The following is a 20,400-nucleotide window of genomic DNA, read 5'->3' as shown; positions in this document are numbered from 1 at the left end:
GAGTGTTCTGCCCTGTGTATCTCAAGCTTGTATTTTATTAGTAACTTGAATCCTAAAGCTTTACTGGATACTTATACAACAATACTGACAGCTGCAATCTTGTTGGCTTCCAATTACAATCCAGTAAAATTACATTCTCATGAATTTTAACTTTTCTTTTTGATGTGAAAGTTCAGGCAAAATAAGACTAAAATCGTGTGCTTTGTCCCTGAATGACACTGTCAGTGTAACACAGAAATTAATATTAAACAAGTAAAGGATTGCAAAGAAAGGATAGCTCCAATGTGACTTACTAAACTGAGTATCTAAAGATAAACATAACTAATTTCAAAACAATATAATCATATTGGAATGGACTGCCCAGGGAGGTGGTTGAGTCACCATCCCTGGAGGTCTTTAAAAGACGTTTAGATGTAGCCCTTAGTGATATGGTTTAGTGTAGGACTTGTTAGTGTTAGGGCTGAGATTGGACTAGATGATCTTGGAGGTCTCTTCCAACCTAGACGATTCTGTGATTCTGTGATTCATACATTTCTAGGTCTCCTTTCCCAAAATTAAGTATTTTCTAAGTTTTAAGAAACTAGTCTTACTTTCTTGCGTTGAGATAGCCAGCTTTCCGTGTTAGATTTCTATGAACGGGAAATTTCGTAGTATCAGGATCAGGCAAATACAGTGGATCACTAGCTACTTCCAAGTCCTCTATAGTTTGTTGCATGTTTTCTATTTCACACTCCATTTCCCTGCGAACACTAAAGTAAGTAATATGTTACTAACAAAGATAATATGTTAACAAGTAGAAACAGAACAATAATTGTATTGATAACAGTTCAAAATTTAACAAAAACAACTTACTTTTGTACGCTTGTGCCAATATTTGTCAAAAATTCTTCCAACTGCTCAGTAAGATTTTCTGAACCCATTTTAAAAAAACTTATCTTAAAAAAAAAAAAAAGGAAAGGAGAATTTAGTCATGAATAAAACTAAATAAACAGTTAACAAATGAAACCATATAAGTTTAAATCTTCTCAGAGAAATCTGGTTTTGTCCCTTCTTCCCACCTAAGTCTCAACAAAAGGAACAGAATACATGTTTTTGTCTGCAAGTGAAGGTTGATGTTGGCACTGCAGAGGAATCTAACTTTGTTCAGAGGATGCACGCAAAGCCACCTGGATGAAATACAGAAATATGTGAATGTAGAAACTTGCCAGGGTGCCACCCTCTAACTGTGGACCCTTCCTAGGGGAACTGGCAACATGCATCTTTCAACAATTTATTCCATATTGGTACTGCCACATCTAAATTGGATTTAGCCATATGAAATCTTGGAACGGGGAACCATTGGAGGTGGCCCTGCCACTCTCATTCTCAGATTAAACAAAACCAGCACCCGAGCAACAGGTTGCACTATCGACTTTATTACATAAAACATTTAGAACTTAGTTCCTATGTGCAAGCTCCAAAATTTGCAAGAGAGACAAGAGTTCTTCTTGGACTTGGAAAGCTATCAGACACTTTGTAAGAGTTAATTCCTACAATCTGGCAGTGACAGATGCTGGAAAGTTTGCTTTTTTTCTTCTTTTACAAAAGGTACTGACAACATACTTCTGAAAATACAGCTGAAGTCTCTCCAAACTTACTCCATAGCTAATTTTCTATTTCACTCATCCTGAAATAAACCCATCATGAGTTCACTTGTATTAAACAAATTCAAGCCAGAATGACTTTAAGCATTCCAGTTCTTTCACACCCTTGATTAGAAACGGTAGTGATGTGGTTTTGGTGATTATCTTATTTCAGAATAGCTGCCACAGGAAAGAGAGCTTAACTGGCTCCATGCTACTTTCTGAGAAGAAAACGGAGGAGAAACGGTCTTCCACGGAGACCTACATGCATCAAAGTTTTAATCAGCTATTCCTGTTAGTGATCCTGAGAGAGAAAAAAAATAGTACCAGCAACTAAGATTTAGGCAGTACAGTAAATTTAGCCACCTAGGTTTTGGATTAGAACAAGGTCTTTATATTTGACAACAAGACTTCCCCAAAAGATTCTCCAACAGGAGTGAGAGCATGTCATGATGAGATTCAAAAAACCTCATATATTGAGCAGAAAAAGAATAGGGCTAATAATGATATTCACAGCAACAGACATGACAAGATAGACGGATGAGGATGGAGTTTGCTTCCCTGGATTGCAAAAGAGGTCTTGCAGTGAATTTGAGTAGATCAACCCCTATTAAGTACTTTTACATCTTCTTTAAGACTTACAGCTTACAGAATCTGAAATTACCTGAGCTTGCATGTATCCTAGCAAGGGTTCTAGCATAGCAATTTTCTTTTTGTACTGAAGAGTATTTAACGCACAGAAATAATGCATCATAGTTTGATGCTGTTTTTTCCTTGAAGTATATACATCTTCTGTAACTTCAGCCTTGATCTAAAGAGATACAGATGGGAGGGGGAAAAAAAAAGGTTTAAGATTCGGCATTCATCACATGCCTTGTCAACAGCTTTATAACCAGCACAAAAAACACCACAGTACCGTTCTACCCTCTATCATCAGCATTTGCATCTTTTGCGCTACAACTCCCTTTCTCTAATTTACAGATGCATGAAAAACAAACAGAGTATTCTTTACTCCCCAGAAAGAGTAGTTCTTTCTTTACAAAATAACAAATATAGTATCACAACTTTCATCTTCTAGCTTTTTCAGTGTTACAAGACAGGCGTGCATTCAGGAAAGCTGTTCTTGTGTTCTGAAACAAACTGTCTGGAGTGATAGAATGTCAACTGTAAAACTTCAAGTGCAATCTGCTGTACATTATCTTCCATCATAAGTACATATATTAGACAAATTATTTCTCATCTCTAAAAAATACTTATATGCAGTATTTTGTTTTACGAACCTTTTCATTTTCCCTTCTTTTTGACAACCGACTGTATCGGGTAATGGCAGCATCATGGTCTAAGCAATGAAGAGAGAATTTATGGTCATTTTGATAAACTAATCACTTATGAAATAGAGCATAAAACCTTTTATATCACTTTGTCTTGTAATACAAGTCAAATTTAAAGTTCTGCCGTACTAAAACCTTTAAGAATTGCTCTTGCCTCTTCATATTTACTATGTGGCCACACATACTTTTGTTAAAGAAAAATCCTAACCAGATGTAAATATGCCCAAACTGTTATAAATTTCCCTAAGCATCCAATATTCTTCAAAGACAGAACCTGACACAGAACAGTCAGCTCTCCATGAAAATCTTTATCTAAACATTTTTGCTTCTAAAAATTCTGAAGCTACCCAGATTAAGAGAAGGATATAGTAGAGCAAAAGTAAAAACAAGGAAGAAAACTATTAAACTCATTTTAGGGAGGTAAGATGTGTTAAAATCAATCTATTTTAAATCCTGACTTTAAAAAGTGAGCTAACACCTTACTCTTTAAATTGATTTTTGTTGCATAATCCTGAACTATTTAATAACAATATATACATTTAAAGTATTCTAAGAAATAATGTCTATTTGCCTTAACACTTTGGTATATAGAGCAGAGATTTACAAGTGATCCAAGGACACTGGGTGCCTATACAAATATCTTCGCTAATTTTCTGAGTAAGTTATCTATGATAACACTGTCATATTTTAATACCTGTAACACTGAATATTTTACACTTACCATTGCTTGCAATTTGGAAAACTTCTTTTAGAGTTAATATCTCTACAAAACAAAACATCATAGTTCAATTAAGTTATTATAAACATACCATTTATACACATAAAGATTTCTCAGGCAATTTTACATTACTGAGTAGTTGTAGCTGATAGCTTGTACCATACTGAGCTATCAGCACAGGCATTATGCGGCCAGGGAAGTCTGCTCCTACTTAGGGCCCTAGTATTGTTTATGCGGGCATCTGACTTGCCAAAAATGACACTATATTCTAACAAGGTAAGGAGAAACTTCTTTTCCAAATACTTTGACAAAGATCATTAGTCCAAATGCATCACCTGCAGTTCTGGTCAGAGCTCTGGTATTCGCTGGATAAGTGGAAGCACAATAGAAAGGGAAGGAAAAGGAAAGGCCCAAACATACTGTGATTCCTCCCCCACGTGTGATTCCTCCTACCTAAAATAAGCGATGCCCCAGATGTTTTTTGTCTCGCTTAGTCAGGGAACAGAAATCAGTACTATACTTAGCACTACTTGCTCTGATTGCGATCATGTTTTTGTGTCACATCACAACATAAGCAAGGAAAGAGCTATATTCAACTTCATGGTAAAGCAAAGACAAAGGAAAAAAAACATGGAAAAGCTTTACAGAAAGTGTCTATGAAGTACATAAAGAAGTATTGTATCATTAAACACTATGTTAGCTGGTATTTTTAAAAAAATGCCAGTGGGAAAATTTCATTTGCAATTATTGCCTCAGGGATGCTTCTTCAGAAGATACTAACAGACCTTCCCAAGCTCTGAGCAGTAATATTAGCCTTGAGAAGTTCATCATCAGGGTTTTAAGTTATTTTGTTTTTAACTTCAGCTTATATTTGAAACCAAGTCTATTCAATTCAGCACCTTCAGTAAAATCTATCATACTCAGGTCTATTATTTTAGATCAAGCAGATTAAGATACATCTGTTACAAAAATAAGCAGTTGAAAGCATCTTATGCTTGCACATAAGATGACACCTTTGTAACCAGCAGGGCTGAAGAACTACCTTACTAAACCTTAATAATAAAATACGTATCATAACTTTGGCACTTTGCTTTTGGAATTCAGTCCAGACATTATATTGATGTCATGGTATTGCTATATACGCAAATATTTCCTGAACATATCTGAAAATTATTCTTTCCTAATGTTTACAGAAACTGCAAAATTTTTATCTTGAATAGATAAATGCTTCTATAACATAACTAGTATTTTTGTGGTAACAGCAGTACTGTTTAACTACTGTAATACTGTGATGAGTAGAAACAATTTACAAGAAAAAAGAAAGCAAGATGCATTCTTCTGAGGATATGCAACTTATTTTTCAGCTCTATTAAGTGAAATAAGAGCTACAGAGATGGAATGCTGTAATTTCGTCATTGCTGCCATTGATAAAAATGTTGTTTGTTTGACAATACCTTTTAGATCTCTTTCTTTAAACTGAGTAATAGGAAACATCATTGCATCTGCAAGTTGAGTTGAAAGTACTGCATGGCAAGAGCTGAGCTGTAAAAGACAAAAGAAAGAAGGAAATTTTAGGAAAATAGTGCTAAGACTAAAGAAAAATAAGAAAACAAGATAGGTTTCACTCAGGTATGACAAGTACAACTTAAATGTAATTTTGCAAATTCATTTTCCCAGCAATTGTTTTTTACGTTCCTGATCTCATCACTAGCTTTTTATAGAAGACATTCAGCATTTAGTATTTGTCCCTACCTGCCCCGACTATATTCTAAATTACTGGATCATGTCAGAAGATAGCCTCATACCTTCTGAAGACTAGTCAATTTCTACAGTTCTCCTCCAACTACATCACAGCCTGTCTTTCTCAGGTTACAGAGGAAGAACAAATGTTTCCTTCCTTCCAAAGTGCAGTGTTTAAACTGAGGAGAGGGATCATGAGAAAAATCCCGATTCAGACCTTAATGATGCTACGTTGTCTTTCAAAAGAGTCAGTCGCTTAGTATCTGTCCCTAACACAGACAGCAAGTGGCTCCTCTGTCAGTCAGGCATCTGAAATGAGGGAGTGCAAATACCCTCTTGAAATGCAGTTTCTAATGGTCATTTTGTAACGTTTTTTGGCTGCATCTACAGTAAGTTAAGCTACATTCGTTCTCAACAATGCATCCTCATGTTTAAAGTTACATAACCTGAAGATAAAGAATCAATTCAGCAAACTATGTTGCAATATAAAAATTAAGCATTATCTTATTGACAAGTGAAGGGCTTTTCTGTACCTCCTATCTTAAAGAAGACTAGAGTGATTAAGCAAGTCAAAGTGCATACATAACAAACATTAGCATAGTAAATTAAATAAATACAAGTACTTGCCTCATCAATCACTTTTGAAAATTGCTGTAAAGTGGAAGTCATAACTTCATCATCTCCCCCTAGTGGAAAATGCTACAAAAAAAAAAAAAAAGGCATGCTGGTTGCAGTGTTTTCTGCCATTCACATAACCGTAATAATTATGTCTATTGTACTAGGTATTTTGTTATTTTAAAATATTATACGGTTGAAATACATTGCAGGACTATTTTGTGAAGCTTTTTTTTTTTTTTAACTGTCTTGTGATAAGGGAATACTTCAGAAGTTAATTAAAAAATAGTTCTCTTTTTTTTGAATCTATTTTCCAAATTATCTCTAACATTCAGGGAACGATGCAAACCTGATGTCTATGACTTATGTCATAGGGGTGATTTATTGTCAGTAGGAGTGTTCCCCAGGCTCAGTTCTAGGGCCAGTCTTGTCCAACATTGTTATCAACGCTTTTTATCAGCACCAAGGTGCTGGTAAAAGGACTGGAAGGCCTGTCCTGCAAGGAGAGTCTGAGTACACTTGGGTTGCATACTCTGGGGAAAACAAGGCTCCGAGGTGGCCTCTTTGCTCTCTGCAGCTTCCTGAGGAGGGGAAGCAGAGAGGGAGGTGCTGGTCTCTGCTTCTTGGGAACCGATGGCAGGGGAACGGCACAAAGCTGCGTCACAGGGAAGGTTCAGACTGGATATTAGGAAAAATATTTTAGCATGAGGGTGGTCAGACACTGGATCAGGGTTCCTAAAGAGGTTCCTAAAGAGGTGGATGCCCCAAGCCTGTCAGTGTTCAAGAGGCGTTTGGATAATGCCCTCATTAACACACTTTAACATTTGGTCAGCCCTGAAATGATAAGGCAGTTGAACTTGATGATCTTTATAGATCCCTTCCAACTGAACTATTCTATTCTAATACAACACTACTCTGAGCAACCCCCAAAACATTGATCCAAAAGTAAAATCTTCTATAACTTACTAATATTCATCATGGTAAGAGGAACTTACTTAATTCTGGAAAATAGTAACAATAAGACTAGTTTCTCTCCAACTGACTACTTCTGCACACCATTTTTCTACACAGAACGTAAGGCATCTGTATTTTTGTTAGAAGAACTAGTATGAACATGGTGGATCAAATCTTTGTCAAAAGAATCAATCTAACTGTGACATTTCATTTCATCTGGATCAGACCTACATACATTCTGTATTGTGCTCTGGGAGATAAAAAACTACAAAAACATAGTCCCGACCATGCAAAGACAACAGTGATTTACACTACACCTGTTTCTCATATTCCTTCAGAAGCTTTGAAGTCAGATGAGTTGCTGCACTTAATTCATTCTAATTCAGAAAAGAAAAAAAAAAAAGAAAGCTTGTTACTTATTGATTTAAATTAATATATATATTTTTAAATCACATATTTGAAAAGGATACTACTACAGACACGGAACTTGAAAAAAGGAATCCTGATTGAAGATTTTCAGAAAACCTAAGAATCCTGCCCTTCCATTTCTTAAACATTACTGAGAGTTACACGTAATCAGTATCAACAAATAGAGGTTCCCAGCTTGCACTATGCACAGTGACATCTGTATTTTTGGTGCTATGCAGTACATATTTGCTTTTGTTTCAAATTAGCTGTCCTAGTTACTGTAAATTAAGAATTTGTTATCTGTGAAGGAAAGAAAAGATTAGAATGGACCTCAGTACTACCTGGCTACAAATGGCTTTGACTCATACACATGCAGAGGACCTAATTAGCAGGTTCATGGTATGGAAGAGCTTCATCTTTCACAATGCAGATAAACAGGAGAAAGTACAGAAATTAAAAGCAAATAGAAAGGCAGTAAAATAAAATTACATAGCAGGAAACCTACAATAAATACACTAGTCATGAAAGTAAAAACAGGAAAATAAAAATAGGAAAAGCAAGACTAACAAATTAGTAAAAAAGTTAAACAGTCCAAGTGTACACCAATTAAAAATACAACCATAAACGTAATTGTTCAGAAAAACACACAAAATAAATTCTGCCTTTGGTGTAAAAGCACAGTTACTAATTGGTGGTAAGTAAAAAAGTATGAATATGTTGTGGGTAAAAAAGAATGTCCCACTTGGTACACACTATTATGCACCTTAAGACCACAATGGAGAGCATTTTAGAAACGCCTGGGAAATACAGTAAAATAAGTAGAAGATGAGAAAATGGGAAAAAACTGGGAGGAGTGACTGACACGCCAGAAGGTTGTGCTGCCATTCAGCGAGACCTGGACAGGCTGGAGAGATGGGCAGGAAGAAACCAAATGAGGTTTAATAAGAGCAAGTGTAGAGTCCTGCACCTGGGAAGGAACAACCAGACATATTGGTACAGGCTGGGGGACGACCTGCTGGAGAGGAGCTCTGAGGAGAAGGACCTGGGGGTCCTCATGGACAACAGGTTGGCCATGAGCCAGCAGTGTGCCCTGGTGGCCAAGAGGGCCAGTGGGATCCTGGCGTGCATTAAAAGGAGCGTGGCCAGCAGGTCAAGGGAGGTGATCCTCCCCCTCTACTCTGCCCTGGTCAGGCTTCACCTGGAGTACTGTGTCCAGTTCTGGGCTTCCCGGTACAAAAAAGACAGGAATCTCCTGGAAAGAGTCCAGCAGAGGGCCACAAAGATGATACGGGGCCTGGAGCATCTTCCCTATGAGGAAAGGCTGAGAGACCTGGGTCTGTTCAGCCTGGAGAAAAGACTGAGAGGGGATCTTATCAATGTTTATAAATACCTGAGGTGTGGGAGACAGAGGGATTTGGCCAACCTCTTTTCAGTGGTTTGTGGGGACAGGACAAGGAGTAATGGCCACAAGATGAAGCACAGGAAGTTCTGCACCAACATGTGAAAGAACTTCTTCACGATGAGGGTGACAGAGCACTAGAACAGGCTGCCCAGGGAGGTTGTGGAGTCTCCTTCTCTGGAGATATTCAAGGCCCATCTGGACGCCTAACTGGGCAACCTGCTCTAAGGAACCTGCTTTGGCAGGGGGGTTGGACTCGATGATCTCTCGAGGTCCCTTCCAACCCCTACAGTTCTGTGATTCTGTGATAATCTTTTTACTTGTCATAAGAAGTTCTATTGCAAAAGAAATTCCAGGTGACAGTCAGAATTTAGTTCTCACTATCCCCTAGCATAGAGAAAAACAATCATTTAATTTCATTTCCACATAGTTTTAAAAAATATATATATCACTTATTTTAAAAAAGCAAGAGACATGAAATGTCATTCAAAAACTGTATATGCATTCAGGAATTTCCATAACACTACCTGTGCATCATATACTCTGTGCATCGCTTGAAATAACTGATTGATGTAATTGGAAATTGCAGCAGCATCTTCTTCAAATACTCCCAGCAGAGAACGGGTCTGCAGAAACATTAGCATGGCAAATTAGCAAAGAAGTATTTAAATGTAACAAAATTCCAAAGTTAAGTAGCTTTGTTTCAGGTTTCATTACTGAAAAATTTATAAAGCCCCAAACATTGTTTACAAGAATGCTACATGTTACATATCAGTTTTTTTAAAAAAGGTATCTTAAAAAGATATCCAAACTCCATCTCGCCAGTACCACCAGCCTCTCTCCAGGTTAAAACAATTACATTTTCAGAAAGGACCAACAGGAATGGATACGTATAAAAACGTTGGAACTGCGGGCAACCACTGGACCCACTATGGTACACTCCTAAGGAAAATGGTAAAGCTGACTGACCAGCATGCCAGGTACGCACATTTCTTCTGCAAGGAGGAGAGCCGTGGCTTTCTGGTGCTACCCATCCTGCACAAAGTCAGCTGCTGGCTGTGCGTGGACATACAATTCACCTCTGCAATAAGAGTCAATTCCACGGCCAAAAGACTGAGAAACTGAAAACAACCAAAGCAAACCAACCAAACAAGAAAACAGCTCATAGGATCTACATCTTCTTGAGATTTATGTTTCCTCTCCCTCACCACTCCACAATGAAAATATCTGCCCATTTTGTCCAGTTCCCCCAGCTCGCCAGTCAGCCTGTGCCTTAGCTAGGGGCACCCACAAGGCTGATGACTGCACATCCTGTTGATCACTTCCCCAGTGGCGCAAGCAGCACAATCTCTTTATCACTGTCCACCTATTAGACTTCAAAACACTGACCACCAACCTTTAAGTCTAACTGGTCAGCAGCTTTTTCCAGGCAGCTGCAGCCTGTACCTGCCCATTTTGGCCAGAAGGAGTTACTAGAGACCATATGAAACCCTCGGTTAGGTCAAGGCATGCACAGCTCTCCCAGGTGATGAAATGACTGACTAGATGAGAAGGCAATCAGGCTGCTCAGGCATAATTCATGCTTAAGTTTAAATTGATGCTTACTCAGTGCTTTTGCATCCTTTTTGCACTTGGAAGCACTATCACTCCTCACCAGGAGGGCATCGAATAGCTTGCTTCTGCCAAGACAAAACACCAAAACTGGAAGAGCAGAGAACATACCTATAGCTCTGCAGAAGCTGTATTTGCTTTTCCTAAGAAAAAGCTACATAATACTACACTAAAATATTGGTTGGGATGCTTGTATATAGAAACAGGAATATCACTTGCAGAAAACACAGAATAAACCCTTTAACTCTAGTAATGTCTTAGCAAGAAGACTCTGCTTCATTTTTAGGTTCATACTAAAATTAATGTCCTGATAGAAAATGAAGAGAATTGTGAGTATATAAGTGATTTTTTTCCTCACAAATTATAATTTTTAAACACTTGAAATTGTAAATTCTCTTTCTTAGTCTTCCTTAGACTCATTAACTTCCTTTAAGGAGGAAGGGATGGAACATACGGGACCTGGGGAAAGAATGAAAGACTGGCGCAGGACATCAGGGAAACCTCTGATGAGATTAGCGAAAAGCACTGGATCACACTGCACATGAAACAGGGTGTTTTTATTATTAGAAGTTCTTTCTAACTTGAATACTTGTCTTGAAATGACTTAGAATGCACTCCATCTTCCCTTGAAGCAAGGAGGTCTCTTTCAACTACTTTTCTTCATTTCTGCTTTTAATGATAACCAAGCTATGCACACTAAACATGTATAAAATATGTTATTTGAGCATGAAACTCTAGATGAGTGATTGTCTCACAAATATGATCATACCATATAATGCCCACAGGATACCTAAGGGGAAAAAAAAAGCAAACAGCATTGCCAACACAGTAAATCGTTTTAATGATGGTTTTGGTTTATAAAACAACTAGAAAAAAAAGTGTCAGGGGTGGGTGGAGGAAGAAGAGGTGGAGAACTCAAATATTGCAGGTGTGGCAACATGTTGTGTCATCCTAATGACACAAGTGTGACTCTTCCATTAAAGGGAACAGACATGAAAGAATGCAAAAGGAAAAAATTACATAGTACCATAACCACTGAATTATATACTCATGACCTTTAAACTTGAACATAAGCAAATCTGACCTTGCCATTTGAAAGGGTTATCAGGTTGAGTGTCTGGATTATGTTTACTCTTTAATACAGAACACTGCAGAACATTGTAAAAATATCACTTGTTGATGTACAGACTTCAAATTGACAATGTTACCACATTGACGGAAAGAAAATAATCTGAAACTGAAAACACTGACAGATACTGCTTAAAAAAAACAAGGAGGAATTGTTTACTCATGTTTCTAGAAAAAAAGAAATGGAATTCGGCATGTTCTTTAAGATGCTTTCATCCCATATATATGAGCAGATATACTAGAAGCTACCAGTAATAAACAGCACTAAGAAACCACCCAGTCAGAAGTCAGTGAATTGTTAAACAATTTATGTTATCACACATATTGTATTCTAAGTGATAGGAGATACAGCCTGTACTGTGAAGTCTCTTGGCCTTTTTATTGCGCAATGGCTTGGAAATGCAAGTAAGAGAGCAGAAATTCTCTCTAAATAAATTATACATACACTGAGTATGCGTATAATATATGCACTAAGTTCATATTGAAATTGTGCTGCATTGCTTGGCAGAAGACTATGTAAAGTGTCATTTGGCTTATGACTAGAACTGGTGTGGCTAGTTTTTTGTCCTGCAACAAGAAGAAATCAATGGTTTTTGCCATTTTAGAAAAGCCTTTCTTGCCCTTAGATGCAGAATAAGTTTGATTTGAAGCTTATATAACTGAAGCCAGCATTTCAAACCAGTCTAAAGGTGCAAAATCCTAGTCCACAGATCAGCACTGAAAAACTATCTAGATTGATTGATTTAATATTACAACAAAGCAATATGAACACATAAATCAGAAAGCCATGGCAACTCTTAAAGAGAGCACGGTTTCGTCTCTCCTCAAGCAATGTTTGTTGTCATTTTCATTGCACTAATTACAAGATAAAAGAAACAAACTGATGTAATAGAAAACTATAAGCCACAGTTACATTCTTCTAAGGGGTGATTACCAGAATTCACCTGAAATATCAGGTTGGCTGGAAGACAGAAAATTTTGTAGCTCAAATAGGAGAAGATATAGGCAAATCTAATAGCTTAGGTATATTAGTAAGTAAAGATTGTCTAATTAGGCTTTGCTAATCTGTATTCCTTACAAACAGCTTCAAATGAAAGATTGTAGAATTGACGATTATGTTCCAATATGCAGCTTTAGCCTGAGCTTCCGAAATGACATTTCAGTCTTCAGTACTTGAAAAAAACTCAACATCTCACTTATCAGGCATCCTAAGTTTATTTTACATTAGACATTTCCTATAAATATGAATAGTTCTGATTTCCATATACTGAGAACAGGCCTTCAACGGACAATTATGTTAAATTACCATCATTATAATGCTTTCATATTTTTTTCCTGTTTGCAAGCATACATCTCTGGGCCAGAGACCATACTACAGAAAAGATCTCATCCAACATCTGCTACTAGAGCTATATGGGGCACTGTTCTTTGGAAAGTGATGATATACTTCCTACATGGCCTTCTTCTGGCACCTTTTTTAGGCTGTTCCTCCACTTGACGTAGATTTGCTAAAATAGTTGTAATTTCAGGGATTAACATTCCATATTAAGCAAGTGAAAGTTTCTCCTTCTGTGGTTGAGGGACCAAAACTACCAATGCATATGCTTTTACAGTACAGGCAATCTTGCTCGTCAACACAAATAATGCGGTAAAACAAGGATCTAATTCAAAAGAACAACATTTAAAAATACGTATATATTGTAAATTTTATTTATCCACGCCTAAGAAAAGTGACGGTACCAAGTACCTGCTGTTGTTGCTACCAGTAAGGGAAACCAGTGCAACTGAAGACAGCATTTCCTGCTTCACGGGAGCACGAAAGAGCTGGCGATATACCGCACGGCACCGCTGCCAAGGGCAGGCAGCAGGCGCAGAGGTGCAGGTAACAGAGCGACCACAGGCACCCCAGCACCACGCGCTCCCTACCCAATCACAGCATTAACAAACACCACGATAACCTCACCCAATAACCTAACGTTATGCGCATCTATTAAAACTTTCCCGTTTTTTGTGCCAGACCAAGATACTAAAAACCCTTTTGAGAAGCCAAGACGGCGTTTGCGAAGGCAAACCCCCTCAGACCTCCCTCGGACAGCCCCCCTCAGGGCCAGGGGACTCTGAGGGGAGCCCTGAGGAGGGCGCTGAGGGGGGGAGTACAGCGGCGCTAGGCCCGGAGTCCGCAGGTGGGCCTTCAGCGGGCCGCATCCCGCCGCTCCTACCTGGGGGCTGTCCTCCAGCGTCTCCTCGATAGGCAGCTTGTCGATGCCTGGCATGGCGGATGGCTGATGGGGACTGACAGGGGCTGAGCGGCGCCGCTGCGCTCCCGCTTCCCTCAGGCGGCCCGGGGGACTGCGCCCCTCCCCCCGCCGTCACCGCACCGCCCTGCGCCGCGCCGGATGTCCCGCCCACCCGTCCGGCCTACCTATTGGCTCTGCCGCCAATCCTGCCTCCTCGCTATTGGTCAGCGATTCCGTCTGTCTGCCAGTAGGGATGCCTGAGGGGAGCTGTCCAGAAGGAGGGGGGACTGGAGCTGTTCCCGCCTCGCGGTGGGGCGGCCAGCGCCAGAGGTCGTCGAGTGAAGGTGCTGAGAAAAATCTAAGCGATTTCATTTTTTTTATTCTTTTTTTAAGTGCTCTGTGTGTTAAGCCATGTGTCTCCCAGGTCCAGTGGTCTTTACTCTGTAAAGACCCGCTGTAGTCCCCTCAGAGAAAAGGGGTGCGTTGAGGGGACGGCGCCTTGTGTCCCTGTCAGGGCGGCGGCGGCGGCTGCTGTGCCCTCTGGGTGCCACCCGCGTCCCCTCTGAGGGGGCCCGTCTCATCCCTGCCACGTCTCTCTCCTCCACCTATCAGGATTTTCTCAACAAATAATTTATCTCCCTACCAACCTCGTATTTTTTGTGGCTGTGTCTTAAAAACCCCCAAAGCCCCCAAATGTGCTGCTGATCTCGATTTTAACACTTCCGAAGCAGGATTGTAATTCGCCCTAGTGGCCCCCTGCTTTCTTAGCCTGCATGGGCCTGCTGCTGCAGGTTGGTGCCCAATTCTAGGTGCTTCCAACAACTGTGGGTGCCTGCTAGAACTAGGGTGTTTAGACTCAGATTACTGTGTTTTAAATTATTCCTGAGGGTTAATTTATATTTTAAGGGTAAATCTCTTAAGGGGCATAGGCTAAATACAGCTTGATAATTGAGAATATCTACCTAATTTGTCACTTATTTGAAAACATGAAAATATGCTGTGTCCAACAAGGCTGCACACTTATTCTCGCTCTTTAAACGCTAATAAAAGTAAAAGCAAAATGTACAGCATAATTGAAATTGCAAGCAGATTAAACTCTGAAATTAGTTGATATTTCACTTCTGTGTCTTAGAAAGCAGCTGGTAACTTTATAGATACATTTCTTATTATGAAGGAAATAAAAAAGGCTGGTTTTCCCATGCTGGTTTTGCCTTTTTGTGGCCAGGTGAGCCTGGTATAAAACCAGGTTAGAAAGTATGCCAAATCATCCCATGGAGCCAATGTTAATAAATTATTGTGCAGACTTGCAATGAAGACCTTGCTTTATGTTGTATCAGGTCACATTTTACATTCAAAAGCAGATAAAACAAAGGGGTTTATGGTGTTAAAAGATATCAAGCAATCAAAGTTGGTGAGATTTTTGTTTGTTTGGTTTGTTCCCCCCACCCAGAAGGGAGTGGTGAGGAACTTGCCAAGTTACAGCTCTGTTCAGGCAGTTCTTTCACCAGCTCAGCTGGTGACTCAGGTGGCTGAGGCAAGCCACACTGCTTGTCTTCTTTATTTCCCTGTCATGTGAGGGAAATCATACAGGGTTATCTCAAGGTATTTTGAAAAGTAAGTCTTGTATCTTCTTGTTTGGTCTTCTGCATTGAAATATTATTTGCTGAGCTGTAACTGGACCTGCAATTATTATCTGAGAGAACACCAGCATTGGCTCATGATATGCATATATGTGCACAGCTTTCTGGTTTTGAGATTTGTTGATTTCCGACTAATTTTTACATAGATCTTTGGTAAGAAATGCTCACTGTTTTCTAATATACTAGATTAGCAGAATCCAGGAAGGTAGTAAGTAACTTTAAATTTTTTATTGTTTATAGTTACCTTTGTATTTTTACAGCTGTAAGTGGCAGAGGAAAGGCACGTTTATTTAGCTCCTATGAAATGAGAAGAACACCTCTTAGAAAACTAAATGTTTTGTAGAACTAAAAGCAAAACAGTAACAAACATCTTTAATGTGCAGAAATGTGCTTTGGTGTCTCAGCTGGTATGTAGCATAAAAATGCTAGTTTCTGTTGATCTTAATGATTCAGTTTAATGATTCAATTCATTGTGGTAGCAAGAGGGAACCTTTTTTTAAATAATTCTATAGCGTATCAGGGCTTCTTTTAACTACTAGTTTGGTTCTTTTAATAGATCTCTTGCGTTGAAACATTCTGTATATTAGTAACGTCTTACTAGTCTTATACCTTGTGTACATTTTTACAAATGTTGGAAGGAATTTGAAAGTTTTATTTAGAATACAAATTTTTGCTGCAGCAGATGAGGTTGGATAGTAATGAATTGAAGAAACCCTCTGAACCCACTGCTATGCATGTTTTAGTATTATGCTTTTCTCTGCATGGTAGACTTTTTGTTAGTGTGATTTTTTTTTTTCATTTTTTTTTCTTCTTTGTACAAAATGCTTACTAGGAGGCCCTAAAAGTGTGGGGACTAATACTTGGAATTATGTAAACAGGGAGAAGAGCAGCCAACAGCTCTTTAGAGGATTTCAGATATGTACCAGAACAGGGAGAATGTTTTGGATCTGCTGGAGAGTGAAAGTGTTAGTAATAGAAGAAGAAATAATACAATATTGTTTAATATGTTACATTTGCGATGTACTGTTCCGAGGCTGCGCTTGGAAGATACAAAATATATGTGCAAGGGTAACATGAGAATGCACCAATTCATGATGAGGAGTAAGGAGGATTAAAGGAATGCTCAATTTGCAAGACATCTAGATAACTGGGGCTTCTTGGACCCTGGGAACTGGATCAAACCAACCTTGTGGTTTGGACTGAGACCAAGGGCTCAGAGAGCATGCGTGAGAAGGAAAGGTTAAAAAGTTCAACTCTGATGAAGACATCTTACTTCATCCCGACGACCACCCGGACGACCACCAGAGAGTAGTACGCAAGCGCAGAAGGACTGATAAGATAATTAGCATACGAAGCGAGGCTAGGCGGAGCTAGGAAATGAATATGCATAGATGAGTTGTGAAACCTAATGCATATGTAATATCTTAGGGGATAAAAGAGAACTAAGAGAACAAATCATACGAAGTTAGATTTGGGCAGGCACGTCCCTAACTTCCGGCGCCTAATAAAGCACCTTCATATAATCACTTTGTGGATTATGTGTCTTCATGAACGCTAACATTTTGGCGACCCAGATGGGACCTTGCGGGCACTGCTGAGGCGGCTCGCGAACTGATCACGCTCCAGCCGGCACCGAGGAGTTTCTTGGGGAGCCATCGGCCGCGACCGACCCCCGCTGCTCACAACGTACCTCTGAAAGGGTAAGAAAAAGGTGCTCTCTGGTAATCGGTACCGATCTGGTCTGGGAGCCTGCCGGTCAGACGCGGCGAAAGCCACGGACGGTTGGGCTAGGGAATTCCCGTGGTAAGCCTAGGCGCCGTCCGTCAGACAGTCGCGAAAGCGCTGCAGGTTCGGCATCAGTGGTCTGGTTTTGCTGCAGGCTCAACATCTGGTTCGGTTCGGTAAAAGCTATAGCTGATAATGGAAAAACTTAAAAGTATTCTGGGCGGTAATGCTTCGGTACCGCGATCCTCCCCTTTGGGCTGTTTACTAGCACACTGGAAGGAGGGGTGTTTCGGGCAGGAGTCACGAAAGGGTAAGCTGGTTGATTACTGTAATGTTTGGTGGCCACAGTATGAACTAGAAGATCAAGAAAGTTGGCCAGAAAACGGAACCTTACAGTACAATACTATCTTACAATTAATGTTATTTTGTGAGAGAGAGTGCAAGGGGCCCCTCTGTGTGATTGCGTGATTGTGTTGTGAGTGAGACGCAGCATCGCTGCGAAGCGAGTGCGGAGTTCCGATCCGCGGTTCCGTATTCTCCGCGAGGGGAGCGGCCGGAGACGAATGAAGCGCATGACAGACCGAAAAGAAGTGCTGCTTTATCCAAATGTTGATTGGTGGTGCCCAATACACGGGCCCGGCGGTGCATCTTGCAATCCTGTTTTGTTCTTAAATGTTTTGAGTGTGACAAGGAGGAAGGTGGGAGCATTATCTAAGTAACAGTTTAAAAGTTTCGGTATATTTGCGGTGGTGTTTGGTCAGTTTCCCAAGTATCGGGGGAGGGGGGCTGACTGATTATCAAAGCGGTAGAACGGAGAGCCACTTCTTTGGTGGTTCGGGCCTGAGCCCTGGGAATTTGGTAAGAAGGGGGAGAGCGAATTTATTTAGGCCTCAATACCTTTTAAACCCCCGTCTTGATGGATACACAGGAGTGATTCCTTGTTTTGTGTAGGCTTACTAACAAAGTGCATTAGAAAAATTAGCATTCGGCTTGAAATTCGGCCTTGTTGAAATGTAAATTTTGTGGAAAAGGTGGTATTGTTTGTCTAGAAGACGGAAGGCTGAGTGCTTCAGGTGTTTTTCCGAAGTCCTGTGGATTTACGATTGGAACGGGGCTCATTAATAATCTGAAATAGTGAAGTTTGTATGTGGAGTTCAATCCCAGAGAATTGGGACATTTGAGAAGACTAGGAAAACATAGTAAAAACCTGCAATAAAAAGGTTTGCGTGGAAATTGAAACAAGGGACAGTAATTAATATAAATAAATAAAAGGGAATGGGAAATCAAGGAAATGGGTAATATCCAAAACAAAGACGTTTTAAAGAAAGCCTCCTTGGGTGTATATTGGCACATTGCAAGGATATTGTCGGAAGGGGGAGTGGGGGGGGCGCGGAAAGCAAGAGGATTTCCACTAAGTATTGCAATCAATTGTGGCCACTATATAAACTAAATGGCCACTTTATGGATCAATCGACTATAACAGTGTCTTGCAATTAATGTTGTTTTTGAGGAGAGAAGGAAAATAGGATGAAATGTTGTATACTGATATGTTGTTTCAGCATCTTGGAGGGAAAAGGTATGGAATTAAGTTGGTCCCTGACTGAGCCTTTGGTGTTGGCATTAGAAAAGTACGGGCTGGAGGAAGATAAAGGAAGTGTTAAAAGGGTTGTTGAAGGTGTTAAAGGCTGTGTGGCATGTAGTATTTAACAGAGCTGTTTGAAGTTGAATGAGCAGGGGAAGAGGATGTAGGAATGTTAATAGTTCCGCCTCAACCCGAGGCTGAGATCTCAAAATCACGGTGTGAGCCCTCTGGGGCGGAGGGACCATGATGGGTCCGAGAGAGTTGTCATGGAAACAGAAAAGCTGCTAACTCTTAAAACAACCTGAGTTCATATGTGAGCTCAGATTGCCAATGGGACCGCTCAGGGAACTTTCAACCATTGCATTCCCCTGACCGACCCCCCCCCCCCCCCCCCCGGGACCCTTACCACCCCGGAAATTATGTAAATACCAAAATCTGGTTAAATTGGGAATTGAGAATCTGTTCCAACAAGGTCCAAAAGAAAACCCTATGGAATTTTTGGACCAACTTTGAAATGCAATGGAAAAAAAAAAAAAAAAAAAAGGACAGAAAATTTGGACCTGGCTTCAGAAAACAAACAGAGGCAATTGGCTAGCCTCTTTCTAGGGCAATCGGCCCCTGATATCAGAAAGAAATTGTCTTAGGCTGCAGGATAAACCTACAACAGTCAGAAAGGACGGGGACCTAGGGCATCTACCCTAGCAGGTCCACTAGTTGAAATAAAGCTAGGAAACGAAGACAGAGGCTTGAATTTTTTGTTTTTGTTGGTTACAGGAGCTTCTTTCTCTGTGTTAATTAGTCTGTAAATGTAATAGGAGCAACATATTCAGTGTTAAATAGTTTAAAAGGACGATTGGGAACTAAGACAACTACAATAATTGGAGCCACAGGGAAGGAGGAGGAACGGCCATTCTTACAACCCCTTGATTTGCGTTTTGGGGGTAAGGAACTAACCCATGAATTTTTGTATGTACCAGAATGCCCGATTCCACTCTTGGGACAGGATCTATTAGCTAAATTAGATGCAACAATAACCTTTGAGGATGGAGAATTAATAATGAAGGTACCTGAGTCCAAAGTAGGACAAATCCTAATGATCAAAGATAAACCCTTTGTTAATATTCCAAGAGAAGTAGAAAATGCAGTTATACCAACAGTATGGGAAACAGATATATCAGGGAAGTCGAAACTGGCACAACCGGTAAAGGTGGAATTAAAGGAAGGAGACAAACCTGTTCGAATCAAACAATATCCACTTAAGATAGAAGCTAGGCAGGGGACAGTGAAAATTATTGACAAATTTCTCAAACATCAGATTCTGGAAGAATGTAAATCGGAATACAATACTCCAATTTTTCCAGTAAGGAAGCCGAATGGTGAGTATAGATTGGTACAAGATCTTAGAGCAATAAATGAAATAACAAAGGACATTCACCCGGTAGTGGCTAATCCTTACACATTGTTAACATCTGTGAGAGAGATATATAAATGGTTTACTGTGATAGATTTAAAGGATGCCTTCTTTTGCATACCTCTTGATAAAGATAGTAGAAAATTATTTGCCTTCAAATGGGAAAACATATTGAAGTTTTTGTACCACATATGGTAACAACTGTTTTAGAACAAAAGGGGGGCCACTGGTTATCACCCAGCCGAATGATGAAATATCAGACAATACTAACTGAACAAG

General features: G+C 39.8%; 1 protein-coding gene across 1 annotated transcript in view; it reads right to left on the bottom strand.

The window, feature by feature from the left end:
* Nucleotides 1-13,929, bottom strand: part of APPL1 (adaptor protein, phosphotyrosine interacting with PH domain and leucine zipper 1) — a 29,925-nt gene extending 15,996 nt beyond the window's left edge. The window contains exons 1-10 of the mRNA XM_080605652.1: nt 13,746-13,929; nt 9,315-9,413; nt 7,298-7,357; nt 6,039-6,110; nt 5,126-5,213; nt 3,675-3,716; nt 2,903-2,961; nt 2,287-2,433; nt 853-935; nt 591-749 (exon numbers count right to left, since the gene is read on the bottom strand). Coding sequence (XP_080461778.1) covers nt 591-749; nt 853-935; nt 2,287-2,433; nt 2,903-2,961; nt 3,675-3,716; nt 5,126-5,213; nt 6,039-6,110; nt 7,298-7,357; nt 9,315-9,413; nt 13,746-13,799 — 863 coding nt within the window. The 5' untranslated portion in view covers nt 13,800-13,929. The remainder of the gene's footprint in view (nt 1-590; nt 750-852; nt 936-2,286; nt 2,434-2,902; nt 2,962-3,674; nt 3,717-5,125; nt 5,214-6,038; nt 6,111-7,297; nt 7,358-9,314; nt 9,414-13,745) is intronic.
* Between the last annotated feature and the right edge of the window lie 6,471 nt (nt 13,930-20,400).

Source organism: Anser brachyrhynchus (assembly GCF_964034855.1).
Source record: "Anser brachyrhynchus genome assembly, chromosome: 10".
NCBI lineage: Eukaryota > Metazoa > Chordata > Aves > Anseriformes > Anatidae > Anser > Anser brachyrhynchus.
Note: the sequence above shows the minus strand (reverse complement) of the source record. Positions and strands in the feature narration are given on the sequence as shown.